This window comes from Osmia lignaria, chromosome 15 (genome assembly GCF_051020975.1).
Source record: "Osmia lignaria lignaria isolate PbOS001 chromosome 15, iyOsmLign1, whole genome shotgun sequence".
NCBI lineage: Eukaryota > Metazoa > Arthropoda > Insecta > Hymenoptera > Megachilidae > Osmia > Osmia lignaria.
In genome coordinates this window covers 6,586,470-6,611,261 of record NC_135046.1, presented here as the reverse complement: position 1 = coordinate 6,611,261, position 24,792 = coordinate 6,586,470, and the positions used below count along the sequence as shown (strand labels likewise).

The 24,792-nt window shown below is 44.6% G+C and overlaps 1 protein-coding gene and 1 long non-coding RNA gene across 4 annotated transcripts in view; one reads left to right on the top strand and one right to left on the bottom strand.

The window, feature by feature from the left end:
* Window positions 1-24,792, top strand: part of LOC117611990 (uncharacterized) — a 53,880-nt gene that overhangs the window by 26,360 nt on the left and 2,728 nt on the right. Inside the window, exon 2 of the long non-coding RNA XR_004583286.2 lies at window positions 24,166-24,392. This is a non-coding gene — a long non-coding RNA (uncharacterized LOC117611990). The remainder of the gene's footprint in view (window positions 1-24,165; window positions 24,393-24,792) is intronic.
* Window positions 11,097-24,351, bottom strand: Lim1 (LIM homeobox 1). Of its 3 annotated transcripts, none has more exons than XM_034340563.2 (7): window positions 24,179-24,351; window positions 17,074-17,306; window positions 14,855-15,076; window positions 13,694-13,935; window positions 13,237-13,522; window positions 12,665-12,850; window positions 11,097-12,293 (listed from the first exon to the last, which is right to left on the bottom strand). In XM_034340563.2, exons 1-7 carry the CDS (start codon window positions 24,349-24,351, stop codon window positions 12,178-12,180), a joined length of 1,458 nt encoding a protein of 485 aa, XP_034196454.1. In that variant the 3' UTR covers window positions 11,097-12,177. The 3 variants fall into 3 exon arrangements, with proteins under 3 accessions (XP_034196454.1, XP_034196455.1, XP_034196456.1); XM_034340564.2 differs by having other exon boundaries at window positions 12,665-12,829; XM_034340565.2 differs by having other exon boundaries at window positions 14,855-15,055.

The window sequence follows — 24,792 nt, the reverse complement described above, 5'->3', positions numbered from 1 at the left end:
TGCCGCCGAAATGCGGCACGCACCGTACTCTATTGTCCTCGGTATCGAGTTTTACGCTCGTTTGCCGGTGACCGACCACAGATACGCACCGGCTGTTACGAAAACAAAAACGGATCCACTCGTCGAAATCCGGATGGACTCCTCGACGATTCTTGCGATCCGTTTCCAAAATAAATTCACCTGTTTACCACTCGCGATTAGCATCGAATCTTGTTGCGTTTCAGCGAGAATACGTTCTCCCTACTGCAACATTCCCTGTACAATTTGTCCACGTTTTGCTTTCCTTCGATTTCTCCCTGTTCGAATATAAAAAAAAAAAAGTATCCAAGCTTGCGAAAACGTCATCGACACATGATTCAACACGACAAACTTACAGCATCGGCGAAACCGATGAACCGATTTCTCCGTTCTGTGCCATTAGTTTCAGTCAGCGGTGGCCGCCTTCGTAGCAGGAAGAATAATCGCGTTCGCGGAAACGCAGCAGCGTCTGTTCGAGCATCTGAAACGAACGAGGACATCCAGAATGCTTGTAGGTAAGGATAGGATCAATTTCAATACAAAGGGTTGGAAGCTGATAATTTGGAACATTTCAAGGGTTGAAAAAAGAATTCGTCTACGATTTAATAGTCCGTGGTCGAAGGTAGGCATCTTGCCACAAAATTTCTACCCCCTGATTCTTTGTAGGGGGGCACAGTTCGAAGCTGGAAGTTTGGAAATTCGTGGGGGGACGATCAGTCACCAGTCGGTGAGATAAATCTGACTCATAAGTTACCGGGGAGCTCCCGTAGGCCAGGGGTGGCCGTATCTGCAAGGATACCGACGCTCGAGATGAAAAGAGAGGAGAAGAGCAAGAGGGCTTCGATGTAGCCCGTATCAAGATCTCTTTGCATCTCTGCTAGGCGGTGGACGACTATGGGGTGTGGGCGAGAGTGGGCTACGGGGGTGCTTATCTCCGCGTTATTCCCGAAGGGCGAACCCCGTCAGCCTGGGACCCGGTAGATAACGTTCCCCCCTTCCGTGCTGCACCCCTCTCCTATACTGGGTGTCGAAGTCGTCGAATTGACTCGGCGCTTTTGCGTTACCTAGAAAAAGAAAATGTGAAAAAAGTACAGCGGCAGATTCTAACGAGCTATTTTTTTCATATATCAAAACCTTTGAAAAGAAAAGACGACGGAACAATGACCTGGAAAGGAGAACTATTGTCATCGTTAATGCTACGCGTTCTTCCGGTTAACTCGTATGTGTTCCGTTTTTAAAAAAAGCCATTCACTGTACAAATGTCGTTCTTTAACCAGTTAACTGCATTCGACGCATATACACGTCAATCCATTTCGCTGCGGTTGACGCATATACTCGTCGTGTAAAATAAAAAATCCCCCTTTACTATAAAAACTCATCATTTCAATAAGGAGTAATATAAATGTCATTTGGTGATATGTTTCCTTTATATTACCAATAATACTGCTATGTACTATGTAAAAAAAAAGTTTGATTATTCTCTTTGGTATATTGGATATTCCCTATGCATTTGGTATTCCCCGAATTGTTTTGTGTACTTTACTATATATTTTAACTTCTTAAAATTATTTTTCTCTTTAATTTTTCTTGTTTATGAATTTTATTATTTTTTGACAATTTTTAAGTTTTTAATAACAATAACCTTTTCGACAATGAATTGTTAATTTTTCATCGAATAAAAATTTAATCGTTCCACGTTTTGCTTTACTTTTTTCGTAAAGTTTATAATAAGAGTATTTGGCCAGCGTTCGACGTGTATACTCGTCATTGGTCCCTTAGAGGAATTTTTGAAACTAAATTCCGCAGTTAACTCGTTAAAGAGGCTTGGTCTTTTAGACTGAAAGAGCCGGAATAATAAAATCTACTTGACATACTTGAAGAATTCTATTGATTAAATCAACTATCGACAAGACGCAGTACACCCAGTATAGAATGATCGAGTTTCACTTCTGTACCGAGCTTTCGGTACTGTTAGGGGTAAGATAAGCCACCTTCTCCGTCTCTTTTTCTCGCGAGCCTAAGAGGGGTTGCCGAGAGGCGGGTGACAAGGGGGAGGTTAACAGAGAAAGTGTGTGCAGAGACACAGAGTCGAGTAGGGTGGCCGGTCGTTCGTGAAATAAGCTCCGCAGGGTTTGGTGGTCGCGCTTTGGGGCGGCTTAGGGGCGCCTACACACTCGCCTGGAACGACTGACTCCCTTCCATCCCTCCGCCTTCCGACGAACTTCGCCAAAAATACACCCTGAAAGGGCCCCCGCGATCCCAGCTGCCGATGATGTTTCCACATGGATACCCGCGAGGCTCGCGTGTTTTCGACGTTACCTCGATGATTTCGGCTACGTGCCACCCTTCCTTTCACCCTTCTTCTTCTTCTTCTTCCCTCTCTTCTCTCTTCGCGGAACGTGTCCAACTTTCGTAAAATCACCGTTCACCATTCTTTAATATTTTCAAAGAAATTTTATTCCGGCATCAAAATGTCAAAGACAAATTTTACGTCATTCCTCGCGCGGGGCCCTGTTTTACGTATCGAAACGATCGATTATATCCCGGTTAAGATTTCTGACCGATATGCACGTGCACGGTAGCACCACCTCAGGCTTCGAGGGATCACCATAAGTGGTCCTCAACGAGACATTCAGGGGCCTTCTACGCTGCAGGGGTCCAGGACACGAGATACGCATCGACACCCACTCCTTCGACACCAAGTTGAATTTCTAGCAAGCACAAGGAACTTGTCGTCCTGGTGGCGACAAGGTGTGGTTCCAGGGACGTAACCTCCCTGCTATATAAACGGCCGACGTTCTACCTAAGTGGTTTCCGGCTTTTTTCGATTTATAATCGCCGAACGATTACCCGAGGTAGCGTTCTGGGGCTGGACCTGGCCGCCTACTGTTGAGGCCTTTCAGCCCGAGGGGATGTTCGATTATTACCCGTTCCTCCTTCCTCCGCGTAGACCCCTCCAACGATGATCTTTGCGGATCAGACATCGTCTGCTAAATTAGCACCTCTTATGAGTCAAGGACAGACGGGGAAAAAATAGAGGATTTATCGTATCCAGGAAGTGGGTTGCGGTAATTTCGATGATTTTTCTCTTTAATATTCTTCCCTTCGCGTGAAACGCGATAAAACTGAATACGATCAAAGGTGCTCGATAACTGGCTAATAATAATTTTCATGATTTAAAGGAAAATTTTGAAAAATATTAAATGATATTTTTCAAATATTTCTATCAAAGAGCACCGAGCGGATATCGATGTTTATTCTTTTTAGACGGTTGTTCGTTGAACAAGACAATTCTCCGATGTTGGCAAGGTGTGGTTTCACCGGCATAACTGCCATATAAACGCCACACGGTATCGGACGTAAGTGGTTTCCGGCTTTTTCGGTTTATAATCGGCCAACGATTACCGAAGTAGCGTCCTGGGGCCGGTCCCTGGGTGCCTACTGTTGGACTTCACCCGCTCTCCCCCCCGGCATTGGTTCAGGCCCGACGGGGGTGTACGATTAGAGGTGTAGCTTTCCTATACAGGACCCTTCAACGATGATCAGATACGAACACGCACCTCGAACGCTCACCTGATTCTTTATCTTTATTCTGGAATGACGACACATCCGACAGGTTGCTCCCTAACAAATCGAGGGTAATCAAAGAGAAATATTACCAAGGTGTGTCTCGAAATTTGCTATTATTCATCGAGGCTGCGTCAATCTTTACTGCACTTGTCTGTTATGATGTAGAACCTAAAATTGTTCCGTTTTCTGTACTTGACAATTTTCTTCGATCAACTGGCTATGTGTGTACGATATTTGCAATAATTCATTTGAAACCTTACCAAAATTTGCTATTATTATGATTAAAGCTTCTTATGGGCTACGTACCCTCCCGATCCATATTTCTAATTGAGTATTGATTAAAAATCATTAACAATATCTATAACACGAGTGGATTAAAAAGAGATCATCGATCGCTTTGAAAGGTCCTGTATCGGCTTCTAACCGCGTCCACCGTCGGTTAGCCGTGTAGGTGTACCCTCGGATAGAACGGTGGTGGGGGTAAAGGTCGGGGGAGGGTGGTTTAATCACGGGGGCTATCACAATCCCTAAGTGGGCTTCCTGCCCGCTTCGGAATTATAGATAATGTCAGATAATAATAACACACCCTGTAGGGGCAGGCCCCGGAGCCCACCAGAGGCAATAAGTATAAGGTAACCCAAAGAAGAAGACGAAGAAGAATACGGAGGGAGGGAGGTAAACCTGGCGGTGGTGGTGGTGATGGTGGTGGTGGTGGTATTAGTAGGAGGATAAGTATAGGCTGTGGGAAGGCAAGTGGTTTGAGGTGGACGAAAGAGAAACGAGAAGAAAGAGGGACTCGAGAGTTCGCTTCTTCAGGGTTAGCCTTCTGGTAGAAGCTGGGAGTCAGGAGTCGGGCCCAGCAGTCTGGGGGCCCCATACGTGCCGGGCCATAGGGTCATCCGGGACCCCCGTTTCCCAGCCTCACCCCGCCTGCACCCTTTCCTGCCGACTTTTTCTTCCTCTCGTTCCGTACACCTTTCGCGACCCCACCTTGCCAACTGCAACGCGGGATATCGCATAACATACTCCCTCGACGGACTTCGTCCCTTTCTTTCCATCGTTCTTTTCTTTTCCTTACCTTCGTACCCCTTCGACACTCGCTCCTCTTCGTTCTTTCTCTCTTTTTCTTTATCGTGGATACGAGTTTCCAGTCTGAAGCGCTTCGCTTCGTACACGCATCAAGCCAGTTAACCCTTATAAGACCGCACGGGATAAATTTTATACACTTACAAAATGGAAAATACCATATTTGAACAACGAAATCGCATTATTCATCTATCGCTACCGAATGGTCTAACGATCAAGCTACACCATCAGTCTCCGTCCAAGAATCTACGTCTAACTTTCGTACCATCGTCATAGGTCATCCTTCTCTAATTAATTACCACTTAGAAACAAGATTAGACCATGGTGCTACGAACCTCGTGCGTACAGCACGCTCCAACCCTGCGCTACCATAACAGGGCGCAAAGTGGTGATACGATATTCACCCTTTAATACCCACTTTTCCCATGGACACCTGTTTCTTTCTTCTTCACGAAACAACGCGTATACGCGACACGTTGTTACATTAAACGAGTTATAATTGTGAAAGAAACAACCCCTCCGAAGACGACACCCCCTACGGTGACCCCGTTCACCCTCTTTGTACGCATGCCATCGTCTATCAAATGAAAGAGAAACGTTGCATTCGGTAGAGGGACGAAGCAGAGAGATCGCAAAGGGTGGACAGATGGGGGGCGTATCTCTTTGCACGCCTCTACGTATCTGTGCAACGCTTTTCCACCCCCTTACACGCATCGTAAGTGCCTCTATGACCGCCACGGTATCTTCCTTACACGTCGATTCGTTTTGTACCCCGTAAACACCGCCCATCTGTAGGGGAGTCGGTAAAGGGAAAAATTATAGTTATAACCGGTGTACCGTGTCGCTCCGGGTAATTGTCGATCGACTCGATGTTACATTTCTAGCCTCCCTACATTGTGTATCGGCTATTATTCCAACGTAACGGAGTTTGCGGTCATAAAAATTGCTTTATCACGTGTTAAAACTACGGTCTCTTTGTGGACCAGCGTTCATAAGTGAAGCGTCAATCTGGTGTGCAAAATGGGAAAACGGAACGTGACAGAAATACGAATTACGTGCTTCTGAAAGAATCGAGATAATATTCGTAGGAGATTATTAATTATATTTCGATATTCCGTCGGTTTCACTGATGAAATACTTTTTCCAGTGGCAACTGGTAAAACTGTGTACCAAACTCCGGCAAACTATGTTAATCCCCCTATAAGACCTGCTAACACAATTAGGAGAACACGAAACGCAATTATCCTCGACGCAGAGTCAGCCCGTGGCATAGCATCCTGGAATTACGAATCGACGGAACAGAAGCGGGAGGGAAGATCGGCCGCGACGGAAAATGCATTCCAAACCCGACGCGACGATCTAAGATAATATTGTAGAATCTATGAAAACACGCGATCGATTTCACTCGCACCGGAAAGGTGAACGAAATATTCCCGTGCACTATCGGCTCTCGGACGAATTCAAATATCAACGCGTATAATATTCACGTAGAAACGTGCAAATATATGGACGTGAAATCAAATTATTTGACATCAAAGTTAAACGAACGTGTCCGAACGAAATACCCATTGTATCCGCGTGAAAATTAAAAACAAAAAACGTGGGATGGAGGTAGATGGAGAAGGATATTAAACGACGGAATAACAAACGTGAAAGAGAGCGGTAGGGGGGATAAAAAGGAGAGCAAGTGGAAAAATAAAATGGAAAAATTCGCTACCGTGTCGTTGGAGAGAAAGTCGTTTACATGGTCGAAACTGAAATCACCTTCGGAGGGTCGGTCGGTGATTTTCGACTAGCTATCGAAAGCCCTAAAGGCATCGGGTCCGCTCGTAGAATCGCGCCGTCATCGTCGATCGACCGTAATAGTACCTGTTGTTAATAAAAACACGAGGTCAAACGTGCCGTAACATCATCAGAGAAGGAAGGGAAGCAAGGGGTGGTTGGGGGATGGGGTTTCGAAGCGGAGTGTGATTTCGCTGGAGTGTACTCTGTCATGCGCCAGGTGCCGGAGGATTCTCGTGTCCATGGGGTGGCACAGCGAGGGTGGTGCTGATTGCGACGCTACAACTTCCCGCGACGAAATATAAATTCTAGTTTCACCCTCTAAAGTCTCAATTCTCTTTTTTATATTCACCGTCAGACGAGGCGAAGTTTATTTTCTCTCTTTCGCCTTTGGGTGTTATTAAAATTCCGTCGTCGACCGTAAACGCCTACAAGGGGTAGTTTTATATTTCGCAAAATTAGCAATTTTCAAATAGCAATCATTCACTAATTACTATTACGATTAGTCATAAAATTTGAATGAAGCTTCGACTTGTGAGAAGTCAAGTGGGGCGAGTCTTTAATGAAAACTACCACTTGTAGCTAGGTATCGAGGTGTGCAAGCTGGTTATTTTCGAGGCTGGTTCACCCTAGTAGCATTAAGATTCGCTTTACAGCCTCACCCCGCGGTATTCGATTCCGACCCTTTCGTCTCGTGGATTCGACGCCCCCCACTTTGACTGGTGGCCTACACCGATGCCCCGAATCGAGACGGTGCCTGCCAGCCAGGACTTAAGAAAGAAATATGAACAGAGATATTTTATGAATGCGTCCGGACGATGAAAAAAAGAAGCCAAAGAACCGTGACTGCTCCCGTACGGTTTAAACGGGAATGTATTATTAAAGAGAACGATATGTAAACAGGATCGCGTACAACTGGTGCCTCGAATAAATAATTCCTGACAGCGGAGTTCATGTAGGTCGATCGTCAAACAAGAAAACTTACCTCGCGTTCTTTCTACGACGGCCCACGGAAAGATAGCCACCTGTTCGTTGCTCTAGTTAATGCTCTAGTTACGCGACGATTATTAGCCAGGTAATTACGAATATTCCAGTTTTGACGCGAGGGTGGACGGGGAGGGTGAAATTGTAGCACAGAATGTAGGGAGAGGGTGACTGGTCGAGATTGCGTGCGTTTACAAAGCAAATGGCTTGAAAATAACCGAGCTGTGTGCCCCGTGGGCTCCGCGGGGAGAAAGCATTCGATGGGCATAAGAGGGTGGCCAAGGAACAGAGACGGATAGATGGAAAGAGGGATAGAGAAGAGGAGGAAGGGGGTGGGTTGAAACCACCCACCGATGGCAGAGAATCGAGAAGAGGCCCGTAAGGAGAGAGAGAAACGAGGAACGAAACGAGATAGAAAGCGCACAGGGGGTCAGGAAGGGGTGGTATAATCGATGCGGACATGTGCAGTTCCCTCGGGGGTAGCAACCCCTAACTCGCCAAACCTATTTATACAACAATACCCGGTACAACCCCCCATAAACCACCCTCACCGGTGGACCGCCGTGGCTGCTGTTGCTGTTGCTGTTACTGCACACTCCACCGCCCCGCTTACTGCCTTCGGTTTATAATCAACCCCTCTTTTCTATCGCACTCTTTCTCTTTCACGGCTTCTAACCCCTCGACGATGCATGAACAGTTTATCTTGGGGCCCGTGCCACGACGACTGGTATTTTAAATAGCAAATACTTATCTCGTTCCCGTAGCAGGGTGAAAGTACCGATAAGCAGGTCGAGAGGGTAGATACGCACACGCGACAACATTGGGAACCGTAAGACCAAGAGAACTCGGTAGATTCATCTCAGATTCTTCGTGTCAAATATAAAAAGCATGGATATACCATCGAAATTATAATTTCCTTAGAATTCCAAGTCTGTGTAATATTTTTACGACTCAGGACCGGAAAAACTACGGTCCACCGAAAATTTGAAAATTATTTTCTCGAAATTCGCATACACGTCGAGAGTCCTTATCGCGGACGGGGATAAAGTACGCGTACTTAACACGCGAAATAAAGCGATCTACGTACGACGACGTTGTTATTTACATACGCGCGTCGTCGAGTGGCTCGGTAATAAGAACACGCCGTAAGAACTTCCGTTCCGAACGGACACGCTTATAGGCAGCCGTGCGTGTGTGCACGTGATTCAGCAGATCACCGCGTACAATCCGTAACAATTAGCATAAGTATATTTTATGCATATCGTGTTCTTAACGGATATAAATTCGGAAACGTATGGAGGCGAACGCTTTCTTTATTTTTCTCTTCTCCTTCTTTCGACGCACGAAATTCGTATGGCCAAGATCGAAATAAAAAGGAAAGAAAGTAAAAAAGAAAAAGAAACACAGAGCCTATCGGTGTTACACGACCAGTACCCGTAAGACTGGACCAGCTGAAGCACGAGTAATCCGGATTTCGGATTAGCCTAAGCCAGCCTGAACACCAGGAGGTCGTTCTGGACACTTCTGCCGTCTGTCCGGTTGAAACGAGACGAAAATAAGTCGCGCCACGAAAAGACACGTTTTCATCCGTGTCGGGACCGATCGGTGACAACGGACGGTAGACGTTTCCATTGTGTCATCCCCGATAGTTCTCCAGGAATTCGTATGCTTCCAGGAATACTCGCTTCGCGGAACAATCGGAACGGACGCGCGACAACGCAAGAATTCCATTCGTGTTTTGCGGAAGAAAATACACGAGAAGATATATACAGATGTAAGAGAAAACGATTTGCCGGGAAAATAGGTGCGATCAAAGGGCAAGGGTTAATTGGTAGCTTTGGTACGTTAATTCGAGCCAGTGACGAGCGTTAGGGTTGGAACGTGCACGCTAAGCAGGGCGTGATTTTCTAAGGTCTCCTTGCACAATGATAGAAGAAGGAGCCGAAGGGTATGCACGACCGGGGGTTTTTGTTTCCCGACACGTGCTCGGACACGTGAGTATTCGAAACGCTTTCGACTGTGACGCGCAGTAACCCCTACGTCTTACCATCCCTCCTAACCCTTCGCGATACAAACGTCGAATGTTTCTCTTTACAACGAAAATTCGACTCTCCTCGATATCCCGTTCCCCTTCGAACGCGACGTTGTGTCTTGAAATAAATTCGGCGGACGTGCCGAAACTCACGGAGAACAACGTGTAATCGAACGTACGTTATTCTCATCGTGCTTTTGTAAAAACATGAATTTATCAATTAACACGTGGCATAATCACGAGTCGATCGGACGACGTGTTGCGTAAGAATGTCGTCGTACTGGAATACTTCTCTACGTCATCGAGAGGGTAACAAAACTGATACGATAGGGTGTAGACCGACCCGCTGGGACGGTTTGTCTCTGCACAAGTCCCGCGGGACCCCCGTGGTAGTTCCTGGGGCGCGGAGGCGGCCACGCATCTGTCGAATCTCCCGATGGATCTTCTGCAAGAGATCCGTCAGGACAAGCATTACACGCTACGCTGAACCCCTTCGTCCTGCGAAATCGTTGTTACAATGTACATACGAGATCGGTACTCTATCCGGTTAAATTTCACGATCAAATCCCTCAAGAACGAATTTACCAGGATTAACTAGGTAAAAGTACAGCGAGATTCGATCTGAGGCCAACCCTTGGAACTAAACTAAAACTTTTCATCAATTTATTTTGAAGTGGCAAAAAAAAAATTCTTTCGGACATTCGTTGAGATTTTGACCCACTAAACAATGGCACAAGAATTTTTGTCCTGTACTCAAGATTTTCAATCTTACAATAAGATACGGGCTGGCTAATAAGAGGGATTTTTTAGCTGTGCAATTTCTAAGAGAAAGATATTATAATATGAAAAAAAATGAACCAAGGTGTCTCGGAAAGTAGTCAAGAAGACAAACAATGTGTGCATTATTTAAAAGATGTCGGTAGGTTCTGGCAAGACACGTTTTCACGCCACTGAAAAATAGACAACCACCTGGGGAGCGGACGGTAAACTGTAACAGCGGGCGAGTCTCTCCGTACACGTACTTAAGAGACACACTTGTAGGAAGAGAGATCGCGGGGGGTCGATATCGTGTATGTACACACGGTTGTACTGGAGAAACACACGGGGATGTTGGAAGCATCGTTTCTACCCCCAACGGGACTGTCATGGGATACAGAAACGGCGCCCCGAAGAACCGTAGCAACCCCCGGAGGGCAGAAACACATCAAAATCGAATTCACCAGATGTCCAGGAAAACGAATCTCCCGTCCCTTTCCTCGTAGAAAACGACGTTGCACCGGATAACGACGTTAGGGCACACGAAGAACCCCCCAGGGCGCAGATGCGTTTGCCGACCACGATTTGCAGGGCAAAAGGATTCGACGATCGTGCCGATGGTCTCAGGTGTTTGCCCCGTTGGGAACGAAAGAAACCGAGATTTTAGCGGGGTGATAATGTCCGTTCCGCGAATCGACGATGAGATTCGTTAGAAAAATATAATGAAAAATTTCACTTACCCTTCGGACGATGGATTTTTTTCAGGTTACAACTAACAACTATGAAGAGAAATCAAAAATATATGATTAAATGAAACGAAATGAAAGGGTACGGTAAGAAATTCGACACAACTGTACGTGTACGGAAATACGAGGTGGTTTATTATAATAATATTTATAATCATTATGCATCGCGGCGGCGTGTCTCTTTCTCTCTTGTGACAATTGCAATGCAGTTACAATTACAGACACGATTCGGTGATACAGAATCCAACCAACAAACGTTTGATCGCGCGCTCTTCGCAACAGAAAAAAAAAGGATAAGACAGTTTTTATTTACATCGATTGCCGCCTTAACAGTTACAGGTTACACATTCCTATTTATATTTATACTTTAATGATAATTAGTACAACGTTGTTAAGTGTATCATTTACGCACGTGTTACTCTGTGTCACCTGTACGCGTGTAACTGTTTTGCACGGTGTTTGTGTTGGGTATAACGTTGTTACGTACCTGATACAGTGTCGCTGAAATATTTGAAACAATTTTCCATTTCCGGGCAAAGTATACTTTTTCAAACGTTTCAATTTTTATTGGCTTTCGTTTTGAAATCTTAATACGCTCCATATTTATGAGCGACACTGTATAAAGATGTACATACATCGTGTCATTGTGTAGGTGTCTCGGTTGTATAGAACAGCAGATATCTACAGGATGTTTCTTAAAAGTAACGTCGAAAATTAATCAACAGGGAGGGTATAATATTACACGATAGGACATTCGAAATTTTATACACAATAATATTAACATCTAATAATTCGTAATAATAATAAAAATAATAATAAAATAGTAACTTCGATGTTAACCGATTGACATAATAATAATAATAATATAATAATAATAATAATAATAATAATAATAATAAAGATAATGTTAATAATGGAGAATGATAACGGTCGTGAGAAAAAAAAAGAAAAACGAAGCTAAAACGATCGATCGTTTTATCGTATCTTACAGAAACGTAACTTACAAAACTTTAATGGTCGACTTTAACGAAGGAGCCTTGCCCCTCTTTTGGTCGTGGACAAAAATCTCGAACCGGAACAAAGTGGAACGGGCTCGTCCAATCGGGTTGCGAGCAATCGATTTTTCTCGGAATCATCGATGCTCACTTTTGTGGCCGATGGAAAGCAACGAAATACGAAAACGAAGGATAATTAAAACTCGTACTACCAGGCCAGACCTTCGCTCTGCATCTGGTGCGGCTCCAGGAACCCGCCCCCGCCGCCGCCGCCACCTGGACCACCGCCGTTTCCACCGGCACTGGGATTACCCTGTGCTCCACCTGAGAAATATCAAACCCATCGTATCGGTTCCCTCTGCTGCCTCGATCTCCCAAGAAACGTGGGATCGAAAGGAGAAAAGAAATAAAAATCGACACCCTTCTTATCGTTGGGCCTTTATTTCAAACTATAACAGGGTGCTAGAATCATCCTGATTACCATAATGATTTCTGGATAATTAAAGAATTCGATGCAGTACCAATGATGGTTGAAAAATTATTAACAATTTGATGGATTACATCTATATAGATATAGATGGACCTCTGTAGAAAGACATTTCTAACACCCTATATATTATGTTACATTAAATGAAATGGTAACAAAACGAATAGACTAGTAAGTACAACCTTGTTTTAAAAGGACCTGGTCGTACCTGAAGGTGCTAGGAACTCAGGACTACCGCCAGGAGGTGCAGGGGGCCCCTGTCCAGGAGGGCCCGTGAGAAATTCCGGAGGGCCACCTCCCGCACCCGGAGGTGGATATTCTCCTGTCACCGCCACTGCGGCTGCCATACCCGCTAAACTCGCCGGGTCCAAACCTGTCAGAAACAGATTACGTACTATTCAGAGAGGATCGTATCCGGTCGGCTATCTCCGAACCCAGCTGTCATAATTATCGCGACCCACCTACCCGCTACGATGTTTATTATAGTCGCTATAGAATTCCAGACGAGGTTGCTTTCGATATTCTAAACGCGGATACGAATTGTGTTCTACTTATTACAAAGCAGACAATTCGTGTTACGTATCCTTTAACTCTATAAATACCGAAGGGAATATTCGTCGAATCCTATCGATTAGAAAATGTTGAAAATTTCAAAAGAATAACAATTCAGAAGAATTTGGAAAAACTTCAAAAGACGATAAATTGTTTAAGTTGAGAAATAGGGGTATCAAGGCAACCTGTTATTAAAAGGATCTATTGAAATAGAATTAAAACACTTACCAGGATTACCTGGTCCGCTAAAGGGCGGTCCGTGAGGATGAGGAGGTTGATGAGCACCAAAGAATTCAGGGTGAAACGCCATGGGTCCGCTGTAACCAAATTCGAACTTCTCCGCGCTGAAATATGGAAAACCAGGCGGCGGTCCGTCCTCACCGCCCAAAGCGCCGGGATTCAGGTTCAATGGGAAGCCCCTCATTTTTCTAGAGCCTCCGAAGAACGGGCTCCTGCCCATCGACGTAAGTTGTTTTAACCTACGCTCCTTGCTCCTCTTATTTTGAAACCAGACCTGCAACCAAACGATATGACCGACTGCTTCTCAATTGAATTTATTAATCTTGATCCGTTTCTCTTGGAAAAATTAGATTTTTTTACATAAGATGTAAAAATCTTATACAGCTAGTGCTTAATCGATGCGATAGAAAAAGGATAGAAATAAAGGTAAACTCAAAGTATGAACCTGTATCACTCTCATGGGCAGGCCGGTCTCTTTCGCTAACTGTTCCCTGATGTGCCTGGTGGGCTTCGGAGTCGAGGAAAATGCTGACTTGAGAATCTCCAACTGTTTCGCCTTTATGGTCGTTCTTGGACCTCGCCTCTTCGAACCGGCGCCCCCGTCGCCGCTACCACCACCGGCACCACCGTCCGGACTTTTGTTCTCCGTTTGGCTATCCCTCGTCTCGGGATCTCCATCCAGGGAACCTTCGACCAGACCAAACAAACCCGTTTAATAATCGATTTCCCGCGTGAGAAACAACCAGTCTTTTGCTACAAATTCTTCGAGACTCGAGTATTACTAAATAGCACCATATTACTCTGTCTTTTTATATTTCCTCCGTTTTTCTACATGAAAAATAACGTTTTTCGACAAACGCCTTCTAAATAACATAACGTATCTCGGAATCTTGATCGGTCGGATCGAGGTACACAACAATCGGAGCCAATCCCCCGGAAGCGATGCGAAACCCCCATCGGATTATCGTGGCTGCTCTACGCTTGAAAGCTATACTCTACAACGTCCGTGTATGCGTGCGTACACGTACAATGAATAACGCGCATACATGCACGCGAGTTCGTATAATAGAGAAGGCCAACTCTTCACGATAATCTATATATACCCAGGGAGGTCTTAACCACGGGACAAAGAAAATGTTTGGACAGTGTCACACCGCACTACAGGGGCCACCCTTCGCGTACGCACCCCTCTCTCCTTCTCCTTTAGTATACCACGGGAAGATGGTTGTACCGGGTGTATAGCATGCTTCGAGAGAGGTAAAATCGAGGGGGTCATTGTTACGGTACGCGGATAAAAGAGCAGAAGCGAATAATGGAGTGGGAAGACCTGACGCGCTTAGTAATTCGTACTGACGCTCCAGGTCAAGCTACCGAATTTCCTCCCTCGTTCGACGGCTTCGAAAGGGCAAGATTGGTCACGATTAAGTCGTTAGTAGGTATCAGTCAATCGTCCTTTCGAAATCTACTTTATCGCTGGGTTAACCGTACAATGAAATCAATTTAGTTAAGTCATAAGTTTTATCACGATTTGATACATTTTCTAAATTAATGGTTTAATTTGTTTAAAATTAATTTGATAATAGTACGATTGAAATAAGCGACCTACCTTGATCCTCGGAGTCCTCCTGCTTACAGGGATCGCTTCCAAGAGGTAGATCTCCCGTGTGCCCGACCGTTTGATCACCAGGACCACCTGTACCCAGATTATGGGGTCCCAGGTGAGAACCTCCGACACCGCTGTGATGATGGTGACCACTACCATCCTCGTCCTCGTCTTCCGATCCTGAACCCATCAACGAGTCACCTCCTGTCGACAGGTTGGACGATTCTGCTCGTGAACGATTCGAATCGTACGTTTTAATCATTTCAGTCGTCGAATCATTGATTTTGAAAAGAACATCAGTCACTTTTCTGTTCAATGATTTGTATTCGTTACAAATTACTCAAGAAATTGAATTTTCTCCAAATTCAAAAGAAATTTGATAGTCTCGAAACTTTCATAGTTTGGATTATCGCATTGGAAATAATTTAGATAACCATCCGAAGGGAGGATTGTAAAATTGCGTCGTTCAACGTGACGCATGGATGTACGAAGCAACGAATATTCGCTATAGTAAATAGAACATAATTTGTCAACGGGACGAGTAAATTTGTCGATGTTCCGTACGAAATTAGCAATTAAACGTGATTACGGTTATTCGCTTCTGGAAGCGCGCCGCAGCGGGCAGCGTTTCGCGTTCATTATGATTTTTCAAAAAAATTGTAATTTGCTAGGAGCTTCGCGTTTCGCGTCGCAATTTTCCCGTATTCACCGACAAAAGACGCTAAAAGTTATCGATAAACGTTGGCTGATTAATCGACGCACGGCCGCGTAATTGCTGCGCTTTTCACGTGCGCCGCAGACGATCACCACGAATTCGACAACTGACAAATGGCCGCTCGGTGATAGAGATTAATGTCGGAAACGCGTGGAACATCGGGACGTCATGATGTTTGATCATCGAAACAGGTAATCGTCGTCCCCTTGCGCGTATCTTTTTTTCTCTGACGACGAATCGATAACCGTGTTGCTTCGCGAAATGCACACTTTAACCCTTTCGCTACAGACGCGTTCGGTTGTTCAGAAAATTTTTACGGGAGAGCCTTGTTTATTAGAAATAAAAATACGCTCTCCGTGGGCTATCGCATGGTTCTGCGAAAACTAAAGGCAAATGGTGGGTGGCTCCTCCCCCTATGCGCCGAGTTCCATTAAACGATGGCGCACCGTCCGTAACGAAAGGGTTTGAAAGAAAATAGAAAAAGTCTGCGCGTTCGAATGATCGAAAGCGTCGTACGATAATCGCCGGTCGAAGGATCGTGACGTCGGGACGATTACGATGGTCTGACGCGCGCGAAACTAGCGTCTCGAAGAAGAAGGCACCGTGTGCTTTCGGAAGAAAAAGGAAAAAGAAACGAGTTGTCGGACGTTTTGCGGTTTCGACGTCGTCGGCATCGAAGCGACAAAAGGTTTGCCCCTGCCTAACGACCTTTCGGTTTTCGTTTCACGGCTTACACATCAGCGTGGCCCTCGTGAAACCGAGCTGTTGCTCTCGCTCTTTCTCTCGCTAGCCCTTTTTTTCCCTTTTATACCTTCCCTCTCCGTTTCTCTCATTGGCTGGTGGCTGACGGTCGGTTACATGCACGCTGTTTTCACAGCTTGCCGTTCAACCGGGGTGAAACCCCCGTGAAAAACCCACCCCCAGCCCCTCTCGCGCTCTTTTTTTTGCAGAGCGATCCTGACTCCGTGAAATCTCGGGCGTCGAACGCGTTGAACTGTGATCCCCCTCCCTCTTGTCTCTTTTAGCTATCTGACCCCTAGTTCGCTAGTTTCGAATTTAAAAAGAAAATGAAGAATCTTGACCGTTTCGATTTTATTTTCTTTGCGTCAGAAATTATTCTGTCGAGTTTCAACTTTTCGAATGACACTCTACGACGAGATCTCTAAGCAACGAGCAACTCGAGTCTAATTTATTCGTAGTTTAACGAGTTTCTAAGTAACAGCTGTCTCTGGACTTAGACATCCGAGTCCCGATTAAAATCCAGCGTGGAATGATTTTTAATAATTACGTGTCAATGACACCAACGCATCTACGTGTCATGATTGTTCCGTGGACGAAATAACGAGGGTTTTAAATTGCAGAGTGAGCAAAAATTGGAACAGAAGCGATCGATATCGTCCCTCTGTAAATCCGATTCGAACGAACAAACGAATGAAACGAAACGGACAAGGCGATTGTTATATCTGTTAGCAGTGGATAACGAGGTACAATGACACTTGTAACTCACCATGATGACCGTGCACGTGATGCGTGTCCGGCAACGGCTTGCCCGACAGGTAGTCCTGCTTGCAGACGAACTTGTTGTCGTCCAGGACGTAGAGCTCCTCTCCGGTGCTCATCTGCTTCCGACACACCAGGCAGGTGAAGCAATTCAAGTGGAAAACCTTGTCCCTTGCCTTCCTCACGAGGTCCTGAGGGCTTATCCCTTGGAGGCAACCACTGCATTTCGTACCGTATCGCCTGGAACAGCGCGACAAACGAACCTAAATAATAATAATTAACCAGCTAATCTAATTTGAACAAATTTTTTTAAGTATCGCGTAACTATTTCTTTTAACAACACGCGAATCGTGACACGTAGAATTCACTTTTCAGCCTCTTTCTTTTTAGCCATAAATTCGTCGATGCTGATTGTACGGAACGAAAAGGAAAGTCAATGTTGTAGAACGACGACGTTTATTGAGCAGGGAACTTACAAGTCCTGTCATTAAGCCGCGCGACTCGCGAACGTCGATAAAAGAAATATGACGGTTTTAAACAGATAGGACTTTAACGTCCCGATAGGGCATAAAAAGTTAAAACCCTTCGGTGCCGTAAAAGCGACCCGTGGTTACAAGTCTGTCGAATACTCTTCTTTTTCTAGTTTACCCCTGTCCTACTTGTTAACCCTTCGCCGCATCATTTTATATATTTAACTATATAAAACCTAAAAACCCTCGAAATTCGTCGTACAGATAGAAATTTATGGTTTATAGGAAAATTATGACACATCATTGCAATAAGAGATTAATTTCTTCTTTCATTCTTGTCGTCTTGCTTAAAACATGAATGACCAAGGGAAAAAGGGAACTTATCTATTTAAAAAAGAATTGTATCCAATTTGCAACAACGATTTAGTCGATCCAAACTTCGCGTTGCCGCTCTAGAGTTCCAGTTAATAAATCTAACCGAAACGATTCGTCTGTCCGATCCTCTCGCGGCTGTATTATTACGGAAGCATCGTGGCCGCATACTTCCCAGCTAGTAATTCCGATCGCTTTAATTACAGGAATCACGCGATTAATTATAGCAATTACCGCAATCCCTTAGGGCTGCCGCCTTTCGAAAGTAAATATATCTCAATCGATGCCTACTCCTCTCTACCGTTGCACTTCCGACGCGAGAGAGCGTGCATTCAAATTCCCAGCGGATGTCTGTCACAGAATTTTCACGTCGCTTTTCCGCTTACCACGTTATACACACAAGTATCGGTTGACCCGATTCGCGACCCTCGCAGCTGCTACTATTTTATTGCTATCGCATTTCCCGTCGGAAACTCGCGTCCAACCTGACCGTCGACCCACATTGCTCTAATATCGCGAATTCTTATTCGATGCGAATCGAATCGAATCGAATCGAATCGAGGAGAAAAGTTCCGGTTGACGCGTACAAACGAACGATGAACGATCAGGCAATCGTCGAGACTAGACTCGTTTAACCAGATTTATTTTAAATATAATAAAATCCTTTGTTACGAGACGCAAAATCGCGTTTTGTTTGCTTAGAAAGGCGAACGAGAAGGGAAAAGTGCAAATTACAAGGATTATTCTCCTTCATCGATCGACACGGTCATCTATAACTATTATACCGAGTACTTACGCGAAGCATCCTATAATCAACCGGCACACTTTTTCAAAGTATTCATCAACCTGTCCAAATTAGCAGTCCTAAGCGCACTTCCCTAACAATCTTCTCACGGAAGCAGAAGCCAGAGATATTTCTTGACCAACGGTCATTACGTTGCTAGCCTCGCTTTCTCTCTCCCCAACGTTTCCATCCTACTCTCACCTTGCTACTTTCCGCGCGTACAAATCCCTTTCGTCTAATTACAGGAATTATTTAATTAATTATAGCAATTAGCCAGCCCGTGTCAACTTCCACGAATGCATACGTCACCGGTACCGCACCGCATCGGTTGTCTTTCTTCTTTTTCTTTTTTTTTTTCTCTTTCTCTCTCGCCTCGTTCCACGTAAGCATCGTTTGGAAGACGCGCGTCCAATTTGTTTTTCTCTTTTCTCTTCTTTCGGAGGTCGCGCGAGGGGCAGCAGCCCGGCTCCTTCCTTCCTCGTGGAAGAAAAAGAAACGGAGGCCGGCCGTAAAAATCATTAATAGAAAGGCTTACGCGGTGCTTTCGTGGCTCGTTCGTGTGTGAGAAAGCGAACTCCGTGGGGCAATCAGAGGGCAGAAGAAGGGGGTGTGGGGCTCCGTTAAAGAGGAGAGCGTAAAGAGCTTGGAATTCTGGCGTGTAGCAAGAAATATAGGACAGCCGGGTCTGGATAAAAAAAAGGGGGTGGGACCGGGCCACGATTTGCCACGGACCCTAGAGTTTATGTATGTGGTGCGTGCTGCTTCCACCGGGGTCCCGTAGACGTCTCCGGGGAACCATCCTTTCGTAGACCTACGCTAGTCTCTGACTACTCCCTAATCATTTTTCCTTAAAAAAAAAAAAAAAAAAATATCTACGAGTAATAATGAAATGATATTTAAAACTTTCAAACGGAACGGTAATTCGCGGGTGAAGTCGCGCGCCACCGAGCAGCCTTACACCTTGACCTATTACAGAAACTTTAATTACCCTCCGATTCATTATTTCTGTGTAAACAGTCAACCACCTCCTTCCGTTGCGCATGCGCGTTCGACACGATTACGCGACGATAAAGGGAATAAAGAACCGCGAGGTTACTCGCAAGGCGGCGTAGCAGACTAATTACGGGAATCCAATTAGCAGCGTGAATTCGCGCGCTTCCGTACACCGTCGATTCCCTATTTCGTTCATGTTTCAAAGCGACCAGGACCAGTCACGGTGACGACACGTTTCAACCGAACGTCCACAGTTTCTCGCTGTTTTATCGCGCGGAAGGCTCGTAACGCGAACGGATCCGGCTTGTTATCGGGACGAGTTTCGGTCGAGTATCGATTAATTTGTGAAATATCGTCGATTACGGTCAACTGAGGGTTGAAGGTATCCTTACGAAACGATTCATAACAGTTATGCTAATGCGCGCCGCGTTCGCCGCGCGGTACTGCGACACGCCATTTGCATAAAATCCCGGGAGCCGCGATGACCGATGAATTTGGGCCGTTCTTTTCCATCTTTAACTTCTTCTCCTTCTTCTCCTTCTTCTTGTTCGTTAAACTTTCATGGTGTTGTCCTACCGCTTTCTCTCGGTCGTTTCGTTATCCGCGGATAAGGTGCGCGCGCGTGACAAGACGACAAATGATCGTTAAATAAATCTTTCAGGGCCACGATTACGCGATTCCGTTTCCACTGTCTGTTTTTAAAAGTATTCAGTTATTAGAAAACAAAAGAAAATGAAGATCGATAGAAAACTCGGCCACGTATGAGCTAGGGAAACGAGCAAACGAGGGCCTGTCTCGAATGTGACGCAAGAGGCAGTGGTTGGCAAAAACATAGCCGGGTATACTTAGAGAAATACGCATCGCGATATATGTAGCATTGCCGAACCTTCCTGGAAGGGAAACAACTCCAGGCATCTCTCTCCCGCTCTTTCTCCCTGTTTCTCTGTCTGTCCGACCGCGCCGGCCCCGTCACGCCCAACAAACTTCTCCTACGGTTCGTAGCGGGCGTCACGCCGCATTTATAATGTTTCCACGTTCGAGTTTCGACGGGTCTACTCCCGAGGAGGCCAGCACCGCGGGTGGAAAGCAAGGACAATGGACCTCTCGTCGGCGCCCTTTCGAGCGAGCTCGAGGAAAGCCTCCGCCGATCTATGATTGCCTTCGATCGTTTCGCTTTGATTTCCAACCGGGACTAACGTCTGGCTCGAGTCTGTTTTCCCCGTCGCGTCGCCTCGCAACTTTACTCGTCTAGCCGAGAGAAAGGCCACGCAACAACACGGTAGACGATCGAAATGACTCATGTGTTAAAGTTTCTAATTAATCCGAACTTTCTATCAATCGATACGCTTTGATCTACCAATTAATTGTACACCAAGTTAATTTACAATCGGATCAGTTTGATCAAATTCAAATTCTTTGACATAGATCTTGTTAAATCATCTAGGGGACAAAATAAATTTTTGTAAATATTTTCTTTGGTAGTAATTAAAAGTCCCTTATCGTTGCTCGACGCACCCATCCGAGATAATATTATTCGTCTGATGATTACCTTATATCAACAAAACTAATTGAGATGTGCATAACGTCAGGTTTATTTATTTTTTTATCAAAATTACCAATCTAACGTTACAAATCAAGTTACACTCGGTTGCGACAAGACTTGTCTCAAGGTGATTTATTCCCAAACGTAAGATTTCTTCGGGATGCCGGTACAACACCTACGACACACATCGCCATCAATATTCCCTCCGAGCGTTAACGATGTAACTGCATTCTCCACGTAATTCGGTGAATATTCCCGCGGTAATTTACAAGCCGATAAGAGAGAGAGAGAGAATCAAGTTCGAAACTCACGGGATGCCTCGAAACAAGCTCGACAGTTAGCAAAGCGTTCTAAGAGTCGTTCACGGTGTGCTGACGCACCATCGCATCTCCCCTCTAACATCGGAGTTAATGTTTTCATCGGTGTATTTCGACGACCGCGTGGACCATATTTTAAGGTAATAATTTTCTCGGCGGGTACACACCGGGCCGTCGACCGCAAGATACGGCAGTCGAGGCGGCGCTGAAACGGGGACATCGGTCCTTTTGATCCTGGTCCCTTTCGGGCCCCCACGGGCCATTATCGACCTTTAAGGACCTTGCTGCGACTCGTAGAGCCGGTTACCATAACCGCGTACCGTTCTTTTCGGCCGATACCTCGGACCTCCCGGAGGTGTTACAGTATTCCCAACAGCGATTCGCTGAAAGAAAGGGGGACGAGACTCGTTCGATTCGTGAAACGACATCGATAGATTCGTCCTGTCGTGGGAATCGATCGGCCTTCCACTCGGTGTCTTCCATTTTCATCGACATCACGAAAGGATACAAGCTTCGGCCGATTCGTTTCGAAACTGAACTGAGATTTAATTCGGCTGCAGTGAAATTTTTAGAATTATTCAGATTTTTATTAACTCCAAGTTCTCCTGGATGTGATCGAGAAAACGGATCGAACATTCTTCGCGTCGAATAACGGTGATAAAGAGGATAATGTTAATTAACGAGACGGGTAAGAGTTATTTTTGACCCCGAAAGCTTTTCTACGCCGTTCGAGCGTAGCCACTTCTCGCGCTCGTCTTACATCTAATGAATTTTTCATCGGGATGAAATGCAAAGTGGCTCGTAAAGTATACAACACGTTCGTTATACACTCGTTCGTACAAGTATCAAAGGGCCCCCCTTTTAAACGCCTTACCCTCACCACTTTCTGCTTCTACACGGTCCTTAGTTATAAAGGAGATCGTTCATCGCTTCCAGAAGTCACGAAACAGAAACGTCTCTTTGGTAACCGGAAAGGTAAACCATTTTATTCGCGATCCCAAACGCTATTCGCTGAAATTAAATACCACGATAGGTACTACTACTTTCATCAAAATCGAGCTGTTGATCTATTTCTCGGTTCGTTACGTGTTGATTAATAAAAAAAAGAAGAAGAAAACAAGCGTATAATACCTTGTCGCTCAAATCTTAATTAACTTAGGCAACTCGTTACTGCTTTTTCTAATCCAATTGCTTTTTGTCAACGCGATCGGACGAAAAAGTTATCGTTAAACTTGAAGTATTCAAATCATCCAAATTTCAAACGCATCGAACATTTGCACAACCCGAATTCGTGAAAACTTGGCGCTTTCTAGCACAAATGTCAAGGTCCTCGCGAGGATGAATCGCGACTTGGGTTATCGTATTCAGCAACGGGTGGAAAGTTCCGTTTTTGCGACAAGTTTTCCGCGAAATCCAGCGGGACGGTTCTCGAAGTCGTTGATAATACCCGGACACTTTGAAAACTCCGCTCGCGCGCCCCTTTTTTTTCTATTTTTCACGCGATTTATTCGTAACGACTACACGCTGTCTAGCCAGTCCACTCGACCTGGCACCATCAATTTTCGCTACACTATAAATATTCGATACGAAGTCCGTAAATCAACGTTCGCAACAACGCTTTACGACGTGACTGACGGTCTTCCACTCCTCTAAGGATCCCAGTTTTTATTTCGCTTTTCGATCCATAAGAAGCGTACTCGATCGTTTCGAGATTAGTTCCGTCTACTGTTTTATCCCCTTTTTTTCGTTTCGAACCAACTACAAGATTCTTCGAAGGTAACCCGTTCGCGACCGGTGGTCCTCTGATCTTCCGAAGCACACAGTGCAACATTTTTCGTTTTTTTTTAAATGTTTTTCTTATTTTTTTTTCAAGTTGTTCCATTAATTAAAGTTTCGTTTCTTGCATGATTTATACTGAAACATATTTAATTTATACATTTTTCTGTTCGTTTTATCAGTTACCTACTCGTTGCAATTTAGAAAAATACTGGGGTAGATAGAAATGTGTCGCTTTGATTTTTGTCTCTTATCAAATTGTATCGATAATGAACCAAATAATGATAACGTCATCATTTAGTTTACGATTCGATCGATTGATTTCTACTCGAAAGTAAAATCACATTAGGCTTGTCTCGGAAAATGTCAAGGCCTCCTTTCCATTCGTCGTGAAATGCTTTTTCTGTCGCTCAAACGACTATCCTTTTGCCCGTGCAAAAAGAAACACGGGGATAGGTATCGAACGACAAATGTCGCGACGATTGTCTGCTAATTCATCGATCATAAATCTTTCGATTTCCTTAAGTGTTGACGAGCTGAAACTGGTTATGACACGACTGTTTATCTAATTATGTAAACGGGAAACGCTTTGCCGTACCGTTGATGCGCGCTTCTTTTTTCAGAAGAAAAATAAAATCATCACTCTATGGCTCCTAATTTTTCCATAAAATAAATAATAATTAAATTTATTTCTATAAATAAATAAAATTGCAATAATTTTATTTTCGTCAAATTTCATCTAATTTTGTGTACAATGTTTAGCGCGCCTTTTATTAATTTTTTCTTTCAAGAATATAATATTTAAATCGTTCCCCATAATGATAAACTTCAATATGTTAAACAGTGATCACAAGTACCTGAAGAAGTCCTCCCTGCAGAAGAGCTTCGCCTCCCTGGAGAAACACTTGTCCTGTAACGTGGTTCTGCAATCGAAACAGCGGACGCACTCGACGTGCCATGCTCGGTCCAAAACATTCAGCAGGTACTGATCCATAATTGGTTTCTCGCATCCTGCACATGACAGGAGCATCGCCAAACCGCGTCTCCCTGCTTCGGAAAGAAAGAGCATCGGTGAGTACGACGATATCATACACAGATGGATTGTTTTGTTCATCTCGAATAATTTTAACCCTTTTCCTGGTTCGCAATTCAAATTACTTTATTTGCACTGGTACATTAACGAGCACGATACGTTACAATTTTAATTATTCAAAATGCTATCGCTTCGTTTTCTAATTGAAAATTAATATAATATTAGTGGTACGTAGAATTTTCTTAATTCTTTTTCCTTCGTTTATATTAAATTTGCGGTGCCACCGGCTAATTTACATGAAGAAATTTAGAGATACATTTTTTAGTAAAGACAGCGGTAACGAAAGGGTTATAATTCTAGCAATCCTTAGCCATTCCAGTTTCGCGTCTAGTAAATTTATGTTGCAAACGCGTTTAGAAAATATCGGTTCGCGCGGAA

Bases quoted from the DNA above. Each gene is read 5' to 3' on its own strand.
- Lim1 (XM_034340563.2), bottom strand. From the start codon at position 24,351: ATGCTCCTGTCATGTGCAGGATGCGAGAAACCAATTATGGATCAGTAC. The intron at 12,851-13,236 runs GTAAGTGTTTTA...CTCTCTGAATAG, and splicing joins TAGCGGACCAGGTAATCCTG to TACGTAATCTGTTTCTGACA. The intron at 12,294-12,664 runs GTACGACCAGGT...GATATTTCTCAG, and splicing joins TGAGTTCCTAGCACCTTCAG to GTGGAGCACAGGGTAATCCC.